The sequence below is a fragment of the Rhinolophus ferrumequinum genome, chromosome 17, assembly GCF_004115265.2.
Source record: "Rhinolophus ferrumequinum isolate MPI-CBG mRhiFer1 chromosome 17, mRhiFer1_v1.p, whole genome shotgun sequence".
NCBI lineage: Eukaryota > Metazoa > Chordata > Mammalia > Chiroptera > Rhinolophidae > Rhinolophus > Rhinolophus ferrumequinum.
Window position 1 is genome coordinate 44134230 of NC_046300.1, and position 23697 is coordinate 44157926.

Sequence of the window (23697 nt, forward strand, 5' to 3'; positions counted from 1 at the left end):
TGTGTTTGTGCTTTAAGCTAAGTGTTATTACAAGAGTCGAAAAGTTAAAAAAAAATTTAAAGTTTATAAAGTTAAAAAGTTACAATAAGCCAAGGTTTATTTATTGAAGAAAGAAAAGTATTTTTTTATAGATTGAATGTAGCCTACGTGTACAATGTTGATCAAGTCTGCCATGGTGTCCAGTATGTCCCAGGCCGTCACCCTCACTCACCACTCACTCACTGACTCGCCCAGAGCAACTTCCACTCTTGCACACTCCATTCCTAAGTGCTCTATACGGATGTACCATTTTTAAAACCTTTTATACCGTATTTTACTGTCCCTTTTCTCTGTTTCGATACACAAATGCTGTTGTGTTATAATTGCCTGCAGTATTCAGTACAGTGACACGCTGCGCAGGTTTGTAGCCCAGGGGCAACGGGCTCTACCATCGAGCCTACGTGTGCAGGAGGCCATACCATCCAGGTTTGTGTGAGTGCACACTATAATGTTCCCACAACGAGGCAGCTGCCTAACGACGCATTTCTCAGAACGTATCCCTAGCGTTAAGCAACACGTGACTGTAGAAGGAAGAACCCTAGAGGATTGATTGGGCCTGGTTCAGTAGGGAAAAGACAGCTTTCAAGGATCAATGAGAACTGTAGTTATCTAAGTTGCACACCTACTGTCTGGCCCGTCCTGTGCTGGGTTCTCTACTCCCACGTCTTATTTGATGCTCACCACACACCTCCAAGGTGAGTAGGAGTATTCCCACCTTACAGAGGACACCGATGCTTAAAGAGGTGCAGTGCCTCCTGAGGCGACGCAGCCTTGGTGCAGGAACAGTTACCAGCTCCAGATTGCACCATCCCCTACAGAGCTGATAACCACAGTGGAACAGGGAGTCCCTTCTCACGGCCATACCCGTGTCTGCTGGAGCCAGAGGAGGCCTCCTTTATGGGGTTCGGAGGAGGCCGGTTCCCCACGAGGAAGGGGAAATTGGTTCCAGGACCTCAAGACTGATTTTAATTTGAAACGATCCTGACACCTTATCGCTAGTTTGGTGAAAAAGCCTTTTGTACCTTGGCCCTGAAAGCCATCCGCCATCATTGTTTTTCCAGAGCCCCAAATGTCTTACAATTGACTTTCAGAAACACCAGGATGAGTGGGAACAAGGGTGATTAGGTGGAGGGTAAGGCCTAAGTTGGAAATGTGACCCAGCATGGGTCCCCAGCCTCTGCCAGCTCCTGAGTGGTCTGGAGGACTGAGTCAGTGGATTGGGGCTCCCGCTGACTCCTACCTACTAAGAAGAAAAGAATGGCTAGAATTTGGACTTTTGTAGAAACCTGGTGAGAAAATAAATTCCTTTCCTCATGGCTCAGGCTGCAGTGGAGAGGAGCAGGCACAAATGGGCCATGACTCACTGCTTCACATATTAACTCATCATTTCATCTCTTCACTCACCCCGTTCATTTATTCACCCCATCTACTCACCTCCATTTCCTCCTTTATGCTTTTGTTCCCTCACTCGGTGACCCTGTTGCCATGGCTGAGAACTATGTAGGTGACTGAGGCTCCAGATACGGGAAGGCAGCTGGGCAGACGAAGCACCAGGCAATTAGTGCAATAACAGAAGAATGTGCAAAGTCTGCAGGGACCTGAGGCGGAGAGTGACTAAACAACAGCTTAGAGGGTCAGGAAAGGTGTCAGGGAGGATGGGGAAAGGAAGGTGCTGGGGCAGAAGACATTCCAGACAGAAGGAACAGCAAGGCAGAGGTGTGAACAGCTGGCCTGCTTAGAGAAAGGTGAAAACCTCGGTGTGACGAGCCCTGGGTGGAGGGGAAGGGGAAGGAAAAGAGATGAAACTGAAAAGTAGGTTGAGATCAGGCTGGGACAGGCTGTGAATGGCAGGTTAAGGAGCGTGGGCTTTATTTGTTTTTAATTGGGGAATATTGGGGAACAGTGTGTTTCTCCAGGGCCCATCAGCTCCAAGTCATTGTCCTTCAATCTAGTCCAGTCGCCATTTTCAATCTTAGTTGCAGGGGGCGCAGCCCACCATCCCATGAGGGAACTGGACCAGCAACCTTGTTGTTGAGAGCTCACGCTCTAACCACCCCACATGAGCTTTATTCTTGAGGTCAGTGGCTCTCAAAGTGGGGTCCCTGGACCAGCAGCATCAGCATCACTTGGGAACTTAAAAAAGATGCAAATTCTCAGGTTCCAGACCTGCTGAACAGGAAACTCTGTGGGTGGGGGCCAGCCATGTCTGTTTTAACATGCCCTCCAGGTGATTCCTAATGCGTATTAAAGTTTGAGAATCACTTTACTAGGTAGTCGGGAGCCAGGGGAGGTTTGTGAGCAGGAAAATGCCATAATAGCACTGAATCGGAAAGCACTTTGGAGGCTGAACTGATTAGAGGGGGTGAGAGTGAGATGGGCAGATAGGAGTGCAGCTGTGTACAAAAAAATTCATCTGAGATGGTGGATGTGGCAGAAACTGGTAGATGTCCTCCAAAATCTCTTTCCTTCTATAGTTAATAGAACTCCTGATTTTAAGTTGTACACACGCCTCTGAAAGACTAAATATTCCAGCTTCCTTGCAATTAGGTGTGATCATGTGACTAAATTTTGGCCAATAGGATGTAAGTGGAAGAGATGTGTGTGTGACTGACCTTATGCGTCCCAAGGGGTGTGCCCTCCATGTTCCCATTTGTCCCTGGCTCAGATGAGATATGGTGGCAAGCCATTTTGAAACATGTGGTCAAAGACAACACCATAGGAACAGTGGAGCAACAAGATAAGAAGCCAGGGTTCCTCTTACCTTGCAGTCGTCATTGCAGCCTGGGACTGCTTATGGCCAGATTGTCATACACTTCCATTTTATTTAAGTCATAATTATTTGGGGTGTCTGGTAGAGAAACCAAACTATATTCTAGCTGATACAGTGAGCGTGTGGCATGCCAAGCACTCTTTTCAAACTCTACCTGCTTCCTTCCCTTCCTTTTTCCCTTCCTTTCTTCCTTCTTTCCTTCCTTCCTTCCTTCCTTCTTTCCTTCCTTCCTTCTTTCCTTGTTTCCTTCCTTCCTTCCTTCTTTCTTTTTCCTCTCTCTCTCTCTTTCTTCCCCCCTTTCTTTCCCTCCCTCCCTTCCCTTCCTTCCTTCATTCCACTTCCTTTCATTCTTTTGTCCTCTCTCTGCTCTTTCTTTCTTTTTGAAAACAATTTGAGAAAGCTTAAAATTGAAGATATGTACAATGAATTTCATCAAATACAAAGTTAATCTCATTGGGGTTATTGAGCATCAGATTTAGCTCTAAGATTCCTGGAAGTCAAGCAAAAATGGAAATAAGATGAATCAGTCTCAAAATGTTTGCTCTCAAAGGAAAGAGCACTCCCAGTTTTCCTGACAAAAATTCCAATAATGTCTCATGCTGGAGAAATTTCTCAATTGGAGTCATATTGATAATATTCTCCATAAATTTGACAGCAAATGGAGATTGAGTTTCACACGGTGGTTTCTTATCACAATCTTTGGTGACTGCTCAGGGCATGTTGTTAAAAAACTACTCTGGAGGATGATTCTGCAGGGACCAAGCTTGGGTGGTGCCCTTTACATGAATTCTCTCATTTGCTCCTCTCAACAACCCTATGTAAGAACAGGTAGTACTGTTACCCTTATTTTACAAATGAGGAAACTAGGATACAGAAGGGGAGGGGCCAGATCAGATAACTGGTGGTGAGCCAGTTTTGCAAGGCAGGTCTTAGACTCTAAATGTCCCTCTCTGGGCCTGCCAGCACTACCACATACAAAATTAAAGACATTGTGGGTTGTGAATCAGAGAAAAGCACAATAATCATAGCTCCAGAATATACTTGTTAGCCAAGAGAGATCAGTGAGATCTGGTAAATATTGGAAGGGCCTCTGAGTCTCTTAAAATGAGCAGCTCCTGATAGGGTAAGAGGTATATGCTTAGGTGCTATGAGGGCAGAAGGGAAACCTCGGATTTGGAGCTTGACTAGAACATGTGGGGCTTTAAGAATGGAAGGAGAAATAATATTGCAAGCAGCTGTCTTAGGGCAGCTGATGTCTAGAAAAGGAGAAGAGAATCCTTCTCTTCTGTCTCGTTTCTTACTGAACACCTACTATGCACCAGATACATGCTGGGAACCCAAGTGACAGCAAGAAGACCAGCCTACTAGGTGACAGTCACTTTTTAAGTTGTATCGTTCTCAAAATTATGCTACAAAGTAGGTATAATCATTATGATTATGCCATGCTATAAATGAGGAAACTGAGACTCAGACAGTGAAATGATTTGCCCGAGTTCCCACAGCTGGTAAGGGGTGGAGTTGGAGTTTGAACCCAGGTCTGCCAGACTCCAAAACATCCATCACTATTTCAAACAGGAGGAGAGAAAAGATGTGATGGATATGACATTGAAATCAATTCTATTTCTTTGTGATTGTTTAAGTAAAATTTAAATAATTGAACACCAAATTGGTCCACACTCCAATAAATACTTCTTCAAACATCTTGGAGCATACAGCGTTATTCTAATTTAGGATTATTTCTCTGAAATTGCTTTCCAGAGGAGGAATTCCTGGGTCAAAAGGCCTGCATATTATTTAAGGCTTTGATGTATTTTGCTAAATTCTTTATAAGATTTTTAGCAAGTCATTTTCCTACCAGAAATGGAGAAGTATCCATTGCTCACAATAACATCAGTCTTCTTCAGTGTTACTTGTTCAGTGTTTTTTCTTTTTTCTTTTTTAAGGAGGGCGCAGCTCACAGTGGCCCATGTGGTGATCGAACCGGCAATCTTGCTATTACCAGCACCACCCTCTAACGAACTGAGCTAACTGGCCACCCCCTCAAGTTTTTTAAACTTTGAATTTGAAAGGCTATAAATGAGCTCTTTCAGTTTGTACTTCTTTGATTGCTTGTGAGATAGAAATTGTCCCATGTTTATTGTGTGCCATCTGTCTCCTTTGACCATTTATTGGGTTCTTAGTCTATTTGTTATAAATTTTATGTTCTTTACATAATAGAAATATTAACTCATTGTCTGTAAAACATTTCCCCAGTTTGAAGTTTGTCTTTTACTGCTGGCTATGATTTTGGAGTAGGGTAGGGATTTTTGGTTTGTTTCCAGTAACAGAAGTTGAAAAAATGTTGTAATGTTTTATAAATAAACCTATCCATCTTTTCCTTGTAATTTCTTCCTTTTTCTCTAAACTTAGAAAAACCATTCCCTCCTCCAATGGCTTATTTTCTGTCAGGTTCAAGAATTGATGGAGATGTCTGAGCTGCTTTGTCATCTGTTTAATAACAAAGAAGAGAAGAGGATTATTTCCTTTTTCTCTTCATAAATTTGACTTTCCTTGAGAGACTTTTTGTTTTAGTACTTTGAAGTATGCTCACTGGGGAGTAGAGGCTGTAGAAAGAAATGTGTGTGTGTGTGTGTATCCCAAAATGTCTGGAAGAATATGTACCAAAAAATATTAACACTGGTTATTTCTGACTGATGGGAGCAGGGCTGGGATGGATTTATTACTCATGGCTGGCCAGCACCCCTACTTCCTTTGTACAAAATACCCCTCTTCATTCCTTGTGACTCGGGTGTGGCTGCCCATTACAGTACATTTGCCCTCATTCCCCTGGCAACAGTTTTTGGGACCAAGGGGTAGGAATGTCACTCCAGCAGAGCCCATTAGAATCCTTCCGAGTATATATCACTTCTGCGGGGTTCAGTTGGAAAGCTGGGCTGCCTCACACCACGTTTCCTGCCAGGTAGAGGGGAATCACTCTGCAGAGGAAAGGAAGCCAACGTGCAAAGAGACATTGAGAATAGGAGAGATGAGAGAAGGCAAATCCTATGAGTACTGCGTCTCCAGTCCCAGTCTCCAAGACCTGGTCCCTGGTGTTTTTCCTTCAAACTTGCTTCAGCCATTAGGGGTCCTCTTTGATGAAGCGGGCTTTAGGTTGGGATTCTGTTATTTAGTAAGTGAAAGAATCTGACCGGTAGCAAAAAAAAAAAAATCTGCTTTTGTGTGTTTTTAGTATTTTATGTAATATTCTTGTAATGATCATGTATGACTTGTTTAGTTGAAACATTTTTTTAAGAAAACAAAGACAAAATGTGTTTGTTAAAAAAAAAAGTGAGTATAACTAAGTGCCCTCAAACGTGTTCAAAAGTAGGCATAATATAAAACAGCATAAAAGTTATACAAGTCCTCAGAAAGACAGAGGCCACCTTATTTATCACCTTGGGAATACTGTTATTGAGATAACAGGACTTTATGGCGAGATAACCCCATCTCAGTGGGTGTGTTGGGTGGGTGTAGGGGAGGGAGAGTAGGGGCTCAGCCCTGGGCAGGAAGTGTGTTTTCCTGTGGACTAGAGAGTCTCAGATACTAAGATTTGGGGGAGAGAAATTACCCTTTAGTCCCCTGTCCCTGGACAAATCAGGTCCCTTCTCTGAGCCTCAGATTACATTAAGTCTAGCTCTCATATTTTGAATACCTACAGTATCCCAGACACTTCACATCCATTATCTCATAGAATTCTCAGGAGAATTGAGTCAGTTATTAATGTTCCCATATTCCAGATGGAGACACTGAGGCCCCAAGAGGTAAAGTGTGACTCAGATAAGTCAGTCTCTAAAGCCCTTCTAAGAACCTCAGCCATCCTTCTCTCTCTTCTGTAAACTGGGCATAATAAACTGACCACATTCTGACACAGTCCAGAGGATAAGAGAGGGAAACGCCAGTTGAAACAGAGTTGAGGTAAGCATTGTCTTCTCCCCATCTCCAGCTGGAACATTTCGGGACTGGGAGCTGCACTGGGAGGTTAAAGTGGAGTTGGGGTCCCGAGCAACGTGCCTCCTCTGTCTGGCCACAACCCAGCCCCACCCTTACTTTCTGCGAGGTGCTCCCTCCTCCCCTCTGCATCAAATTTCTTCCCAAGGAAGACCTTGCGCAAGAGGACCTCTGTCAGATCCCTTGGGCCCCTGCCGACCACACCAGGAGCAGTTTCATGCCCCCCTTGCCTTCCAGCTATCAGCCCTTGGCACCTGCCTAGTCACGTGCTACTTCAGTCCTCTTTGGCCTGTTTCCTCCAGGATCCTGGTTTAACTCCCTCTCCTTACCCCTTTCCTGCCTGGCCGCCCCCCACCCCCTCGCCTTCTGTGCACCTCACCCGTTTTTGAGGGGCAGTTGCAGGGGATTGGGACATCAGCTCTGCCTCGCTGAGGGGCGTCTGGCCTCGTTTTTTCCTATCTGTCAAATGTGTCCCCCTCCTCCCACCCCCGCCCCACGACTGCCTCCGTTTTCTTCATTGTCTATTCTTCTCCTGTCTTTTCCCTACTTCCCCATCCCTCCACCCTAAGCAGTCTCCTGAGTCCTAATGAGGGGCTTCGTTCCCTTTAGGGCACTGGGGCGGGGGGGGGGGGGCGGTCATGGAAAGGGGAGGGGACACAGCCCAAGAACCCTAAGGGAGCTTCTGAAACTCTACAAAGGCAACAGGGTGAAATTGGCCAGCCTCTGGCATCAGATAGACCTGGGTCCAAATCTGCCTTTGCTCGGACCAGCTGTTCAAAATACCTTTCATCTCTCTGGGCTTCAGTTGTCCCCTCTGTGAAATGGAGGTCCTACTGGAGACAAAGGGCGGCAAGAGTCCAGCAGAGGATCTGACCAGTACCAGCGGTCCCCCCATCTCTCTACCCCCTCTCGCGCCCCTTTCCCAGCCCCGCAGCTGAGCCTGGCCTCCCAGTCTCTGTCCCTCCGCCGCAGGCTCCGCCTCCACTGACATCAGAGCCGCAGGCGGGCGGAGGGAGTCAGCTGAGCTCAAGCCGAGCCCCAGCGAGAGAACAGGCGGGCGGGCCAGGAGCACAGCGGCGGCGGACCGTGGCGGGAGCTCATCGCCTGCCACCTCGGGCCTCCCAGCCAGCCCCGCGGCGGGGCAGCCGCAGGTACAGCCCAGGGGCCGCCCCGCCTGCGCCCTTGGGCGTTGAGGAGGGGCGGCCGAACCCTCCAGCCGCTGGATACCCTCCCATATGAGGGGGTGCCCGGGCGGTCTGGACTCTGGATGGGCAGGGTTGGGCCTTTCCCACCCCGACCTCTGCCCCAAGCCTAACAGGTGCCAGTTGGGCAGGTGGGGAACTGAGTGGCTAAATAGAGGAAGGTGGGGAGGGGTGTGTGTGTGCCCGCGCGCGCGCGCACGGCGCTGGGCCTGAATGTGGAAGGACTGGGCATTTGGAGGTGTGTGGGGGCCGTGTTGGGGTGTACTAATGTCTTAGCCTTAGGGATGTGGGTCAGATACAGAGTTTCCGTATGTTGACGTGTAATTGCATCCTTATGGGTGGGGGATGTCTGGGAATCAGTGTTTTTGTTGCAGATGTGTGTCCAGGTGTTGTGCATGCTGTTATCTGGTTCAAAATGTACAGAGAGTTGGGGGAATATACAATTGTGTACTGAGGATGTTTGAAGTTAGGTGTATAAGTTGTTGGGGTTTGTTTTGGAGTCTAGGAGCTTATAGGATGTATAGGAGCTGGAGGGTGAAAAGTATGAGTGAATCCCAGATGTCTGGTATACAGGTGAGGTGTGTGTGTGCGTGCGTGTGTGTGTGTCTGGGTGTCATCTTGTCTACCTATGTACAGATGTGTTTCAGGGTGAGAGGTATCTATGGGAGGGAGGTTTGGGTGCAAGGATGTCCGGGAGTGTACATTTGGACATGTCTGGGTGTACGTATGTTATCAGGTGTCAGGGTATCTGGGGATGGACTGTGCTGGATCTGGGGCAGATGTTTGGGTTCAGAGGTGTGGGTGAGGCTTGGTGTGGTGTGTATGGGTGCATGGGTATGTGTGGAACTGTGAGGGTGGTATGTGCCAGGCCTCCAGGTGAATTTTAAAACTGCCTCTAGAGCTTACCATCAAGTTTCTTTCCTGAAGTTTCCATGCCTGGGATGGGTGGCCAGGCCCCCCTGGGAAGGAGGTCCCATCCAAGGAGTGGGATCTCAGACCAGGGACTCTAGTCAGGGCACCTTCCCCTCATTCTCCAGCAGAGAAAACAGAGAAGGAAAGTGCCTTCCCTGAGGTCACACAGCATGCTGGGGGCTCTATTTCAGCCTTACTCTCCTAGGGCTTGGGATAGGGTTGAGAGGCTGTGTTCTCTGCATGGGCCCGTCTGGCTGCATATTAGAAGGACCAGCTGAGGGCTAGCCCCTCTAATGCCTTTGCCCTTGGCAAGCTTGGCTGATGCCCCATCGATGTGTCATTTGGGAAACGCTGGACCCATCCCTCCCCATCACCAACCTCAGTCTCCCCATTCCCTATCTGATAAATGGAGAGAACTCTCACCCTCTCCTGCTGACAGAGGTCTCAGCAGAGTAAGGTGTAGCTGGATCAGGGTCAGTTGAAGTCAGGAGGGGCAAGCTGGGTGGGACCATTTCTTAGGCTGCTGGGACTCAGGGAGTTAGGAGGGAGGGGGTAATAAGAGGCCTGTTGAGCTCCAGCTGTGGCTGCTGTTGCCCTGGTAACAGTGCAGAAGGAGCTATTTAAAAACGTGGCTGAGATATTGCTGGAAGCCCAAGCTGGCGGAAACCTGATTTCGGAGAGGCTGGTAGGGGAGCAGAAGGAGGAGGGAGAAGAATCACCCCAGCAATTCCCAGGGTAGGGCTGGGACATGGCTGGTTCTGTGGACAGAGGGATCCTCCGGGGCTGTGTGTTTCTACAAGCTGCTCTGGGGTCTTCTCTACTGTCCTCCAGGAGGCCAGGGTCCCCTGCGGTGTTTGGATTTGGAGAGGGAGAAACTGAAAGGTGCGATGAATGAATGAATGACTATGGTGAATGAAGGATTTTGCTGCCACCATGAAGGATTTTCCTCTAGGAATAAAGATTTGCAGAATGAACAAATGACTGGTGAATGAATGTTTGTTGAATAAATGAATCAAAGAATGAATAAATGTAGGCCGAATGACTGAATGGGGCCCCCATGAAGTTCCCACATACAAGTCTGGGCCCAACTGAGTCTTTTCCCTCCATTCCCTTTTCCAGGAGCCCTGGCTGTGGCCAGGGGGCAGTGGGCCATGCCGGGGGCAGTGGAAGGCCCCAGCTGGAAGCAGGTGGAGGACATTAGGGACATTTATGACTTCCGTGAAGTTCTGGGAACGTGAGTCTCAGGGCAGGAGAGAAGGGGGTGCTGTCCCTGAGTTGAAGGGAAGGGTTGGGAAGGTCCTCCCCCTGGGGCTTGGCTGGCTGGGGAGGCTGAATCCAGGGTGGTGCTTCCTCTGGTCAGTTGATCACTACTTCCTGTTTCCTACCGTCTAAGCCCTGTGGAGACCTTGCCATGGCCCCGGCTTTGCACTTCTGGCCCACAGTGGGTGGAACAGGGGCTGCCCTTGCCACAGCTCTGGGTTCTTGTGAAGAGAAGGAATTAGGGGAGAATGAAGGAGCCAGTTTATCCAACTTGCTGCCAAGAGCTAGGAGTTCTGGCCTGGGTCTGGGAACTGCAGCTGGGCATGGCTCTGTTCTCAGTGCTGGGAGTCCAGAAATAACTCAAACCTGGTTTCTGCCCTCAAATTGATCCCAGACATGTGAGGGTGACAGACCCAGGGAAAATGACAACACAGTATGTGTTGGGCTCCAGTTAAAGAAGGGAATGAGGACGCCGTAGAGCCCAGAGAGAGCAGTGGCTTCTGCCTGGGAGAAAACTTTCTGGAGAAGCGGGTATTAGAGCTGGGAACTGAAGGATGGGTAGGAGTGCACTTGTCAGACTGGGAAGGCATTCCAGGCAGAAGGCATAGCATAAGCAAAGGTTCTGAGGCACGTTTTGTGTGGAAAGGGGTAAAGAGTCTGGTGAAGCTTATCATCCGAGGCTGGGGAAAATGGGGAAGAGGCTGGAGAAGAGAGGGGAACAGGTCATGTAAGGCCTTGGAAGCCAAGCTATGGAGGCTTGACTTTATCTGACAGGCCATAGAAAAACATCTGAGACTTTTTGACAGGTTTGCAATTCAGGATGGTCGCTCTGGCCACAGTATGGAGGGTAAGCTGGAAAGGGACAAGACTGGAAACCAGCAACGAGGCTACCAGTCACTAGTGAGTCTGATGATTGAGATTTCACCATGGGAGGTGCTTTTCTTTGACTTATGACTTATTATCCCAGGGAAAGCAAAAAACTGTAGAAAGAATACTTTAGTAAACCCTCCTTAGTGAACTTCAGTGCAAGTGAGTTTGTTTCTTTCTAAGAGCCTGTTCTAAAGCACTGCTTCTCAAATGAAGTTTCTTGTTAAAACGGATTTAGTAGGTCTGGGGTGGGGCCTGAGAGTTTACATTTCTAAAAAGTTCCCAGTTTATGCAGATGGGCTTCAAAGTTCGAAAGGGTGTTAAATTAGCCCTGACTCAAATTGGCTTTAGCAGAAAAAGGAATCAATAATGCACATAATCAAAAAGCCCAGGGTGTCAACTTCAGGCATAGCTGGATTCAGGGGCTCACATGATGTTTGCAGGAAATCGTTCTTGACCATTTCTCAGCTCTGGTTTCCTTTGAGCTGGCTTCATTCTCAAACAGCTTTCCCCAGGTAGTGGCAAAGATGACTACCAGTAGCCCCAGGCTTACAGTCTATCTACCTCACTGGCACCTCATTCTCAAAGAGCCAATACCCTGGCTTGCATCACGTGACCCAGTTACTGTGGCCAGGGCATAGACACCTCTGATTGGCACCAGAGGGTAGATAGGTGACGGGGGGAGGCCGATGCCACCTTCTTGGTCCAGCGGTGGTCACACAAGCCATCGAGGATGGAGAAGAGGCTGGAGGGAAGCAGGGCTTCTAGTTCCTTGCCTCATGAATCCCCTCTCCCTGCAGGGGAGCCTTCTCAGAGGTCATCCTGGCAGAAGATAAAAGGACTCAGAAGCTGGTGGCCATCAAATGCATTGCCAAGAAGGCTCTGGAGGGCAAGGAGGGCAGCATGGAGAATGAGATTGCTGTGCTGCACAAGTGCGTGGGCCCTCACCTGACCCTGCCCAGGCGACCCTACCCCAGCCCTTCCCATCCTCCTCCAACCTCTGCTGTGGGCAAATCAGTTAACTCCTCGGAGCCTCAAATTGTTTATTTATAAAATGGGGTAATAACCTCCACTTGTCAAGGTGGTGGAGAGCATTAGAGGTCCTTTGCTTCAAGTGCCTGGCACAATAGCTAACATGACAGATGTGATTGAGATGTCACTGCTTATTTACAGTGGTTTAATCTGTTAAATCAGGTCTAAAGGTCAATCCTTGAACATGGCTTGCACCCACGGATCTCAACTGGTGTTATTGCTAGACCTACCTCAAATTCTCCCCACATAAGCCACTCAGCAAGTTTAAAAATGTCTGTATGCTGAACCTGTGACTAAATCAACACCACCTGGTCTAGGAATTGCTTACGCTGATATGACGCTTGCTGCCCTCACTGGAAAGTTTATAGAGAATCTTCACATCCACTCTCTTCCCTGAGCTTTCCAACCACCCTGGGCAGGGACGAAATGATCATTTTCACTACTGGTGGTAGGGCTGGGGAAACTGAGGCCCAGAGAAGGCAAAGGACTTGCCCAAGGTCACACACCAAGTCTGTGGCAGAGCCATCTTCCATCAAGCTCAATCACCATCACTGGTTCATTTTTCGAGCATTTACTATATGTCAGGCACTGTGGCGAGCATCTTACTTACCTGCATTATCTCATGTGAACCTCATCCCAACTCTTTGAAGGGAGTACCATCATTGGCTTCATATTATAGATGAAGAAACTGAGGCTCAGAGAGGTGCCACATTTGTGAGCACCTACTCTGCACCTGGCGCTGGAGGAAAAGTGGTGAGCAGGATTAAAGGCCCCGGTCTCTTGGAGGCTGACAAACTTATAAACAGGAAAAAATTTTAAATCAGCACCGTGAGGTAGTAAGACTTGCCCCCAAATCGAATGTGATAGAGGCGGGTTTGAATCAGGTCTGTCAGATGCCAGAACCTGGTATTACTTCTGTGCTCTCCTGCCTTCCAATCATGGTAAATCAGCTTTTCCCTTTGGTACCCAGAGCCTTGGTTTGTCCTACCCAGGTTTTCAGGTGTTGGTCCTTCAATGAGGGAAGCCATTGGCTGAGCCGTCCTCAGCTCTGAACCACCTCATTTCTCCTTTCAGGATCAAGCACCCCAATATTGTTGCCCTGGATGACATCTATGAGAGTGGGGGCCACCTCTACCTCATCATGCAGCTGTGAGTGGCCCCACCTGTACCCCTTCCTCACATCTCTCCCTGCCGCCCCCTCCCGAGCATCCCTGCGTCCCCCACTCTCATGGCCAGACTGCCCTGTTCCCTGCTGCAGGGTGTCAGGAGGGGAACTGTTTGACCGCATTGTGGAAAAAGGCTTCTACACAGAGCGGGATGCCAGCCGCCTCATCTTCCAGGTGCTGGATGCTGTCAAGTACCTGCACGACCTGGGCATCGTACACCGGGACCTCAAGGTGGGGTGTGAGAGTGAGCTGAGACACCGGGGGAGGGGGCGTGCTCTGCCCTCTCCTCACTGTGGGACCTGGGGAAACTCTCACCCCTGAGCCTTGCTGCACAGTGGCCCTTGTAAACCATACCCTGCCTCCTCCCATTTCAGTTCAGACACCCAAATGGACACAAAGGTGAACTCTACTGTCATTTTATCCAAATAGCATCTTGTGTCTTTTCTGACAATAAAAGTCCCACTTGCTCTTTGTAGAAAACTTAGATGGGAGAGCAAAATATAATGAAGAAAGCCAGAAACCCCTGAAATTGTACTTCTCAGAGACTATAACAGGGTTGACCTTTTGTAGTACGTCTCATTCTGGTCTAGAAGACCAGATCTGGGGTGAGACATACCTGGGTTTGAATCCTGGGCTTGTTATTCCCTGACTGTAGGTTCTCAGGTAAGTCACTTTGCCTCTCAGTTTCCTCATCTGTAAGGTGGGATTATTCAGACTGGCCTGGCAGGGATGGATGAAATGAAATCAAGCACTAGTCCCAGATCTGGTACACAGTAGGTGCTCAAAAATCATTTCTTTAGGGCTTCACAATAAATACCTGAGGCTTACAGAAAACTCCCTCCCACGTCCCCGAGTCCCTTGTCCTTTCTGGAACTTTTAAACTCCTTGTTTCTTGTGCCTCCAGCCAAGATGGCAGCCGTGAAGCCACAGTGGCTGCTCGGGGTGCTTGGGGAGACAGAGGGTTCTGCCAGGCTCTGGCTGTCTCTAACTGCCCCTTGCCCTCCCTCCTGCCCTCCCTCCCGCCCTCCAAGCCAGAGAATCTGTTGTACTACAGCCTGGATGAGGACTCCAAGATCATGATCTCTGACTTTGGCCTTTCCAAGATGGAGGACCCTGGCAGTGTCCTCTCCACGGCCTGCGGGACCCCAGGATACGTGGGTGCGGAGGGCCCTGGGCTGGGGCCACGGGCGGGGGAGGAACCAGGAGCTGCAAGGCAGAGATTTGTGACCCCCATGTCCTCTTCCTGCCATAGCCCCTGAGGTCCTGGCCCAGAAGCCCTACAGCAAGGCAGTGGATTGCTGGTCCATTGGGGTCATCGCCTACATCTTGTGAGTGGGGGCTTGGTTGTTGGGGTGTGTGGCTCCAGAGTTCTCCTCTCCACTCCTTTGCTTTCTCCCTCCCCTCTGCTATTTCTTCCTTCCTGCCATCCACATTTTTATCTACTATTTAATGACTAATGGTACTTCATTCAATAGATACTATGTTTTAGGCATTGTGCCAATCACGGGGCGGGGGGTGGGTTTAGCAGACAGAGAACAAAACATGGAGCCCTCAGGGAGCAGACACTCTAGTAGGAGAGACAGATGAGTAAATAAACAAGTAAACAACAAGGAAATAAATCTATAAAATAATGTCAGGTGGTAAAAACTGCTCTGAAGAAAAATCAAGCAGGGTAGGGAGATGGGGGTAGATGCCATGTTAGATAAAGCAGCCAGGGAAGGCCTCTCTGAGGAGGTGACATTTGAGTGGCATCCCGAATGAAGTGAGGGAACCAGACATTGGAGGTGTGGAGGGGAAATGCTTTAGGCAGAGGGAACAGCACGTGCCAAGGCCCTAAGGAAGGCAAGATGGTGGCGTGTTAAGGAACAGAAAGAGGGTCAGTGAAACTGGACAGGAGTGAATAAGGCAGAGAGGGGTAGATTCCGCCCCCCACTTGTAAAAGGGGGAACTCTTTCATGTGGGTCCTGCCCCAAAGCTCCAGCCTGAAGCCAGTGGGTGCACTGAAAATGGAAATGAGGATGAGTTTCTCCCTGCCTAGGCTCTGCGGTTACCCCCCCTTCTATGACGAGAATGATGCCAAACTCTTTGAACAGATTTTGAAGGCCGAGTACGAGTTTGACTCTCCTTACTGGGACGACATCTCCGACTCTGGTATTTGGGGCTTTGCCTTCTTCCCCTGCGTCCTGCCTCCGGTGACTTCCTCATCTGCTTTGGGGGCCACCTCACTGCTTTCCTTCAGTCATTTCCCCAGCCCCAGACTAAGAGCTTACTCTGAGACCAGACACCCAGCCCAGGTGCTTCCCTCTGCTGGCCCTGGTCTGAGAAACCTGTAGGCATTCATTCGTTCAATAAGACTTCAAACATAGTATTTTTGAAACTACCTCCCCCACTGACTTCCTAGTGCCTAAAACACCAAGCAAAAGTTTTCATCTGTCTTTTTGTGCCTTCTATTAGGAGGCAAACCTGTGCAAACCTCAATCATTTACACATCAGTGTGAATACACTGATAGTCTTCTCTAAGAACAAGTTTTTCTGAAGGGCAAAGGAGAGAGCTGGGAGGCTGGGCTTGGGGGAGGGCTTAGAGAACAGGTGGGCGGGGCAGTGATGGGTAGATCTGGCCTCTTGTCAGACCTGAGGGGGCGGTTTCTGTCTTAGGGGTGTCCACAGGCACTGCCACGCTGTCTGTCTTTGCTTTTGTCTTGGGGGTTCAGCCAAAGACTTCATTCAGCACTTGATGGAGAAGGACCCAGAGAAGAGGTTCACGTGTGAGCAGGCCTTGCAGCACCCATGGTGAGAGCTCCCACGAGCTACAGGCGGGCTGGGGGCAGGGCCCCCCAGGCTTGCCTCTGCCTTCGCGGATAACCCTCCACACACCCTACCCTAGGATTGCAGGCGATACAGCTCTAGATAAGAATATTCACCAGTCGGTGAGCGAGCAGATCAAGAAGAACTTTGCCAAGAGCAAGTGGAAGGTGAGCCCACAGCCCTGGTCCTGGGTCCCAGCACCCCCGGACTCCTCCCCAACCCTATGCAGGCCTCAGCTTGCAGAGCACCTAGCATCAAGCTGGGCACACAGTAACTGCTCAGGGTGCATGCTAAAGAACCTCCTGCATTCATTCAATGTTCCCTGACACTCACCGTAGTCTAGTGAGGGTCCCTGACCTCCAAGTCTAGCGGGAGAACAGTATATGATTCTTTGTGAGGCATACACGTCCTGGAAGGAGCATAAAGGTGGTGATGGCCTGGCAGACCTGACAGTTGACTAGGAATTAACCAGGCACAGCAGAATAATGTGAGGCAGAGGGAACCAATGTACAAAGGAGCAGGGGCAAGAAAGAATGTGTCCATTCAGGGAAGTGACAATGCCAGACTAGAGGGGTTGTGGGAGGAGACGCAGGTAGGGGCCAGGCCGATTGGGGTTTTGAGTGCCACCGTGGGGCCCTGACTTGATCCTGGGGATACTGAAGAACCCCAGAATGATTTTCAGCAGGAATGTGCCCTTTGGAGAGAGGCTGGAGTGAAGGCTGGGAGATCCCTTAGGAGGCTGTGGCAGAGACGCTCACAGGAGGGCTTGGATCAGAGCAGTGGCAACAGGAACAGAGAAGTGTGGTTGGTCTAGGAATCGTGTAGGAGGTAGATTTGATGAGAAGTGATGGTAGAATGGATGTTGTGGGAGAGAGATGTCAAGGGCTGGCCTAAGATTTTGGTTGGGGACAGGGTGGACGGTGGTGCCGTCACTGAGATGGGGGTCCCAGGGACAGAAACTTGTCTTGGGAGCATGATTTTGGTTTTGAATATGGTGAATTTGAGGGGTGTGTGGGACATCTTGGTGGATATGCTGAATACAGAATGACACATATATACCTGGGCAAGTGACTTAACTACTCCATGCCTCAGTTTCCTGCTTTGACAATGGTGACACTACTAGTGCCCACCTCAAAGACTTATGTGAAGGTTAAATTACTGTGTAAAGTGCTTAGAATGATGCCTGACACATAATGCTATATTGTTTGCTATTATGAGAATATGAATTATATATACAAAGTTGTTTATATATACATATGTGTGTGTGTATGTAAATACACAATATGGTTGAATATAATTTAATAAAGCCTTGCAGATGTTTTGGGGGATGTGGGAGGATCAATCAATAACACCTAAAAATAACAGAACCATGGCAAGAATCTCACTGTGAGACCCTGTCCTGTGATCTCCCACTCTCTCCAAAGTCCCTTTTCCCCCTTTTCCCCACAGCAAGCCTTCAATGCCACGGCTGTGGTGCGGCACATGAGGAAGCTACAGCTGGGCACCAGCCAGGAGGGGCAGGGACAGGCGGCAAGCCACGGGGAGCTGCTGACACCAGCAGCTGGGGGTGAGGACCAGGGCTCCGTGGAAGGGCATGGGTGGTCCACGAAGAGGCACCCAGGCTGGAGTGGACGGTCTGCTCCCACGGCCAACTCTGTTCTCTCTTCCCATGTAGGGCCAGTGGCTGGCTACTGCTGTCGAGACTGCTGCGTGGAGCCGGGCCCGGAACTGTCCCCCACACTGCCCCACCAGCTCTAGGACCCTGGATCCAGGGTTAGGATCTCCTGTGGGGGAGGATTTGGGAGTAGCCTGCTCCCCTTCCCTCCCCGAACTGGGAGTTCTCCTGCCCCATGCACTTGCTACCCCTTTCCTTACCACTCTTCCACTGCATTTTCCATACAAATGTTTCTATTTTATTGTTCCTTCTTGTAATAAAGGGAAAAGGATAAAACCATAGGTAGCTCTGTCTCCCCAGGAAACCCCTACCCCACACTGTTGTGCAAACTGCTTGATTTGAGGGTGCTTGACTCCTGAGGTAGTTGCAGGGAGCCCCCTTCCCAACATGAGGCTGGATGGGAGAGAGCAGTGGGGAACGGAGCAGAAAGGTGTTAGGAAACCTCTTTGTCCAGTGCCCCCCACCTAGCCTTCGGGCCCTGTGGATCGCTTTCTGTGCTTTGCTGGTGGCTCTTGAGCTTGGCGGGGATGGCGCAGGTCAGCACTGAACAGCACCTGGGGTAGGGGAAGGAGTCTGTGTGGGGAGAGGATACACTGGGGCCAGGGCTGGTGGGGCTGCTGGTAGTGTGGGGATAGAAGAGTTCGTGGGGAGCAGAGCCAGGCCACTGCGCGGTCACTGGAGTCAGGGCTGGGGAGGGCGGGGGGAGAATCTTTTAGGGTCACCTAGGGTGGTGTTGGTGGAGGAGTCCACTGGGTCAAGGCTGGGGGAAAGGAAGGGAAGCCTAGGTACACTCACTGCTTGGGCCCAGCCAGCATAAGGTCCCCACAGGCTCCGGAAGAAGTTTCCTACATCAGAAGTGATGAGGCAAAATGAATGGGCTCCTCCTGCTCCCCATCCACAGGAGTAGGGTTTCAGGGAGAGGTGGGAAAGGTTTCCACCACCCCAGCCCACTGCCAGCCCTGGCATCCCACTCTTTCTCCTTACCCAGTTCCTTGTTGGCCTGGGGGCTTGGACACTTGGCTTGGGTCTTGGTGGGAAACCAACTGTAGTCACGTTGGGCGATCTGCCAGACGTGGACATCCACAGGCACGGCCTGGGGCTTGTCTAGAGCCATCAAGCAGATGCAATCGGCCACCTTTGACAGACATAGAGTGAGCCACAGAGAAGGAATGGCAGGATCCGGGCAGCATCCTGCTTCCAGTTTCAAAGCCTCCTCCTCCACTGATGTTATTTTACAGTCTCAATCCACATACGGTATCTATTAATAATTTTAAAACTAGCTGTGATGAGAGTATTACTGCATGAATATTGATGTGGGCCAGATTCTCATCATAACCTGGGAAGAAAGTGATACTGTATCCATTTTGCAGAGAGGAAAACTGAGGTTCTGAAAGGTGAAGTGACTTGGCCTAAGTTACATGGTTAGAAAGAGGCAAAAGCAAGATTTAATGTTAGGCTGAAGTTCAGAGCCCGTTAAAAAAAGGTCTTTAAACAAAAATTCATTTTTTGAACTACAGAGAAGTATAAAGAAGAAAACAATAAATGTCAAGTTCCTAATCGTCTTACTGCCAGCTAGCCCTGTTGAAATTAAACAAAAAGTTTTATAAGTACATATAATTTCAAGAGAAGAATAAAATGAAAAGTAGAAACATCTTCCTAATTTGTCTTCCTGAAGATAACCATTATTAAGTTTCCTGTGATTCCTTCTGGAAATTTCTGCATACATATGGCAGTGTATATATGCACCTGAACAAATGGCCTTTCTAAAAATGCATTCAAAGGGCAACAATGTCCTTTACACCCTTTTACATTTTCTTTAATAAAAAACCTGCTTGTATCCTCTCTCCTGCCTACAATGCCTCCAGAAGCCAAGCCTGCACCCAGCTCTCAGGCCTGCCTTATCTCCTACTCTGCCACTCAACACAAGTGGTGACATTGTGCCTCACCTTGGTGCCCACCCCGGGCAGGGTGCAGAGGGCCTTGTGGGCCTCCTCGTAGGAGGCCCTGCGCAGCTGCTGAAGCCAGGGCAGCCCGCCCTGTTCTTCCAGGATGGCTCGGGCACTGGCACTCACATAGCGGGCACGGTACCCCAGGCCCAGCTTTCTGAGTTGAGCCTCCACTTCCGGCCCTGTGGGGTGGGTGAAAAAGGGAGCAGGGGTCAGGCATCCTCAAATCCTTCCTGTCCTCAGGCTAGTGTGAGCCCTCCACCCCACAAGAATGCTTTCTCTAAGCACCCCTCTCTCACCTTACCACCTCTGAGAGACCCCAGGACACTTGCATGTGCAAAGGAAAGGGTTAAGGCCTGGGTTGTGACCCTCTACAAATGTTTTCTGAGCACCTACTATATGTTAGACATCGAAGCAGGGACTGAGAAGGACTTGCTGCCCTGGAGGAACTGCACAATTAAGTTCTTTAACCTTTCCAAAGGGCTGTTCACCCTCATGACCTAAAATAATAGCCGTAATAATAGTGTCAGCTTCTCTGATCAAGTGCTGGGTATCAAGCATGGGCAAAGTGCTTTAGGTACATTGTCATGCTTTTCCCAAGGACCCGGATGACAGTACTGTTTCTTCCCATATTGCAGATGGAGAAACGAGGACTTAGAGGAAGTTAAGTAACTTGCTCAAGAAAGGACACAGTGGAGATGGGATCTTGACTCTGGGCTTGGGACACCAACACCTGAGTTCTAAACCCATTATACTACCCAGCCTCATAATTGCTTTATTCACCCCTCAAACCCTTCTGGATAGAAACTGTTATTCTCATCCTACAAATAAGGTTGGAGAGATGAATGAATTTTTTGAGGTCTTATGACAACTAAGCTGGGAGCTGAGACCCAAGACTGGGTTTCTAAGCACAAAAAACATTCTCTTTTCTCTAGGCTGGCTGTCTCCTTGCCACGCAGGCCTCAAGCACTTCCCCTAGTTTGGTTCTCACAGGTGCCAACTGAGATACTTATCTCTATAAAATACTTGTCTCACAGGGCTGCTGTGAAGAACGTGTGTTCTTGGATACAAGATGGCTGGGTTCACTATAGAGAGCAACTTGAATATTGTGCATACTTCCCATGCGCCAAACACTATGCTAGGTGCAGTATGTACAGTCCTTTATTTAACCCTCATGACAACTCTGATAGGTAGGTGCTATTATTATCCCATTCCATAGATGAAGAAACTGAGGCACAGAGAGGCTAAATAATGTGCTCAAGGTCATATAGCAATTAGTGCCAGGGTTGGGATTCAGACACAGGCGGTCTGTTTCCAGAACATGTGCTCTTAACTCCAAACTACTATACACTACCTATGGATGTTTTTCTGGTGAGGTATTGAACCCATGGGGCAAAAAGCACAGACCAGTGAGGCGCTGTCATTTCAGGGACAGATAGGGATGATGAGGTGTGACTGGGGCTGATCAGACCACCAGGCAAGGTGTTCTGGATGAGGGCAGTCTTTGGGAAGGCAGGGAGCTTTGAGAAGGGAGATGGGGACCAGGAGAGAACTGAACAGACCTTGAAAGCTATTGGTGGATCTGGGGGCAGGGACCCACCTACTCACCAGCCAGGGCCTCCAGGCTGGGGAAGCCATGGTAGGTGACATCATCGAGCTGAATGAGCCGAGGTCCAAAGGCCTGGCAGAGCCGCTCCACCATGCCAGTGATGCGGGCAATGTTGTTGTTGGAGGAACAGATGAAGGAGAAAAGACACTCAATGGGCTCCTGCTGTAGGAGTCGCACACCTGGAGAGCAGAAAGGCAGGGGGTAGGAGAAGCACTGGATGTCGGGAGAGGCCTCCTCCCACCCTCATATCCTAGGCTCAAAGGCTCCACGGGAATCCCAGGGGAACGCGGGACAGCGTTGTTAGAGAAAGCAATACCAACGCTCTCATTTTTCATAGCATCTTGTGAGGTCTGGGTCATCATTCCATTCCCCAGATAAAGAACACAATGTAAGCACTATGAGGGTGGTGATTTGTGTCCATTTTTTTCACTGCTGTTTCCCAAGTCATACAGCAGATGCTCTGTAAATATTTACAGAATGAATGATGTCACCTGCCCCAGGTCACACAGCTGGATTTGGCTCAATGTCTTTGTCACTCCTCTCTGGTGATCAACGGGACAATAATAATAGTAATAACTACTTTGTGTCAGGCACTATTCTAAACACTTTACATGCATTGATTCTTTTTTGTTTGTTTTTTGTTTTTAAAGATTTTATTGGGGAAGGGGAACAGGACTTTATTGGGGAATAGTGTGTGCTTCCAGGCCTTTTTTCCAAGTCAAGGTGTTGTCCTTTCTTTTCTTTTTTTTTTTTTTAAAGATTTTATTGGGGAAGGGGAACAGGACTTTACTGGGGAACAGAGTGTACTTCCAGGACTTTTTTACAAGTCAAGTTGTTGTCCTTTCAGTCTTAGTTGTGGAGGGCGCACATCAGCTCCAGGTCCAGTTGCCGTTGCTAGTTGCAGGGGGCGCAGCCCACCATCCCTCGCGGGAGTCGAGGAATTGAACTGGCAACCTTGTGGTTGAGAGCCCACTGGCCCATGTGGGAATCCAACCAGCAGCCTTCGGAGTTAGGAGCACAGAGCTCCAACCTCCTAAGCCACCGGGCCGGCCCCTTGTATTTTTTTGAGGATTCTTTTAATCCTCATAAAATCCTATAAGATAGATTCCCATTTTACAGATGGTGAATTCCCAATTTACAGATGGTAATTCCCATTTTACAGATGGTGAAACTGTGTGACCTAATCAAATTACAAGAACCCAACCCCTGACCCAGACCCTGTACTCACCTTGGAATTTCTGAGCCACCTCTTGGAAGTGGGGGTCCACGGAACTCCAATGATGATACAGTTGAGCCAGGCTGACATCCAGCTGGAAGTACTGGTGCACGGCTTTTAGCTCTTCTGGTGTGGGCCTGCCAACCCAGCCCTTTTCCCCTCGGTACACAGTGCAGTAGAGCTGCTCCTCAGTCTGGGTCAGTGTCCATACCTGGTCTGCCAGCACACCACTCCAGTGTGCAGGGCTTTGCTCTCTCCACCTGAGTCCCCAGGAACAGGGCAGCTCTAGTATTCAGTTTCCCTTACTGCACCCTCTGGAGCCCTCTCATCCTACAACTGCTCCATATAAAAAAACTGATTTATAAACTGTAAAGTGCGTTTTTTCACATCAATTATATAATTTGATCCTCATAACAACACTGCACAGGCTCATTACATCCACTTTATAAAGTAGGTAACAGGTTCACCACCGTGCCTCAGTTTCCTCTTTTGTACCGTGAGGTCTCTTCCATCACCCCCAACATTCCTTTGCACCCCAAGCCTAACATGCTGAGGAGTCAGGAGCCAGGGTCACTCACCGGAAGGACTGTCCAGAAGCCAGAACTAAGTCCAGACGCAGCTCTGAGCGCGGACAAGGGATGGAGGCCCACAGAGTCGGGACGGCGGCTAGAGTACGATGCCCCATGCTACTGGGCATAATTATGGGAGGGGGAACAACCTTTCCACTTGGCTCCGCCCCATAATGGCCACGCCCACTCAGAACAAGCTCTAATTTCCAAGACAAATCCCCTCAAGAGCTCGCTCACCCAATTCTGGCCGCTTAATCTGTTTAGGGTACGCCCAGTTTTATTTAATTCCTCCACTCCCCGCAGGCCACGCCCCCTACAGTACGCCAAAGCCCTGCCTCTCCCACTGTCCCACTTCCTGTCCCCAACCTCCCGCCGGACATGTTCTCCCGGGTCCCCACGGCCTCCGGACCCCTAACACTGTACCCTGAACTACCGCGACTGGGAAGCGCGCTCAAGCACACCCTTCCAGCTTTCCCAGGGGCCGACCTCTCCCTCACCGGAAGTAGAACTCAAAGCCGGCTTATGGGATCCAGAGGTAGCCAATCCGCGGGGAAGTAAGAGGCACCAATGAGAACGGGCGCAGCGGCGGGTGGGCAGGCCTTCCTCAGTGATTGGCGCGCGCTGGGCTCGCTGCGCGCTCTG

General features: G+C 49.4%; 2 protein-coding genes across 9 annotated transcripts; one reads left to right on the forward strand and one right to left on the reverse strand.

Moving 5' to 3' along the window:
- Positions 1 to 7790: 7790 nt before the first annotated feature.
- CAMK1 (calcium/calmodulin dependent protein kinase I) lies at positions 7791 to 18027 on the forward strand. 5 transcript variants are annotated; one of them, XM_033131683.1, is made up of 12 exons: positions 7791 to 7947; positions 10030 to 10144; positions 11838 to 11969; positions 13144 to 13218; positions 13328 to 13466; positions 14267 to 14393; positions 14488 to 14563; positions 15274 to 15386; positions 15947 to 16025; positions 16120 to 16207; positions 17490 to 17607; positions 17716 to 17996. In XM_033131683.1, exons 2-12 carry the CDS (start codon positions 10062 to 10064, stop codon positions 17796 to 17798), a joined length of 1113 nt encoding a protein of 370 aa, XP_032987574.1. In that variant the 5' UTR covers positions 7791 to 7947; positions 10030 to 10061; the 3' UTR covers positions 17799 to 17996. The 5 variants fall into 5 exon arrangements, with proteins under 5 accessions (XP_032987574.1, XP_032987575.1, XP_032987570.1 ...); XM_033131680.1 differs by lacking the exon at positions 7791 to 7947 and adding an exon at positions 8177 to 8236 and having other exon boundaries at positions 17465 to 17607; positions 17716 to 17960; XM_033131682.1 differs by lacking the exon at positions 7791 to 7947 and adding an exon at positions 8184 to 8236.
- OGG1 (8-oxoguanine DNA glycosylase) lies at positions 12031 to 23559 on the reverse strand. Of its 4 annotated transcripts, none has more exons than XR_004425424.1 (7): positions 23065 to 23557; positions 22499 to 22746; positions 21270 to 21449; positions 19662 to 19843; positions 18700 to 18850; positions 13852 to 13955; positions 12031 to 12808 (listed from the first exon to the last, which is right to left on the reverse strand). XR_004425424.1 is itself a non-coding variant. In XM_033131686.1 (7 exons), the coding sequence occupies exons 1-7, from the start codon at positions 23181 to 23183 to the stop codon at positions 18180 to 18182; spliced, it is 1020 nt and encodes a 339-aa protein (XP_032987577.1). In that variant the 5' UTR covers positions 23184 to 23557; the 3' UTR covers positions 17931 to 18179. The 4 variants fall into 4 exon arrangements, 3 of the variants coding, with proteins under 3 accessions (XP_032987578.1, XP_032987577.1, XP_032987576.1); XM_033131686.1 differs by lacking the exons at positions 12031 to 12808; positions 13852 to 13955 and adding exons at positions 17931 to 18269; positions 18511 to 18560; XM_033131687.1 differs by lacking the exon at positions 12031 to 12808 and having other exon boundaries at positions 13473 to 13955.
- Between the last annotated feature and the right edge of the window lie 138 nt (positions 23560 to 23697).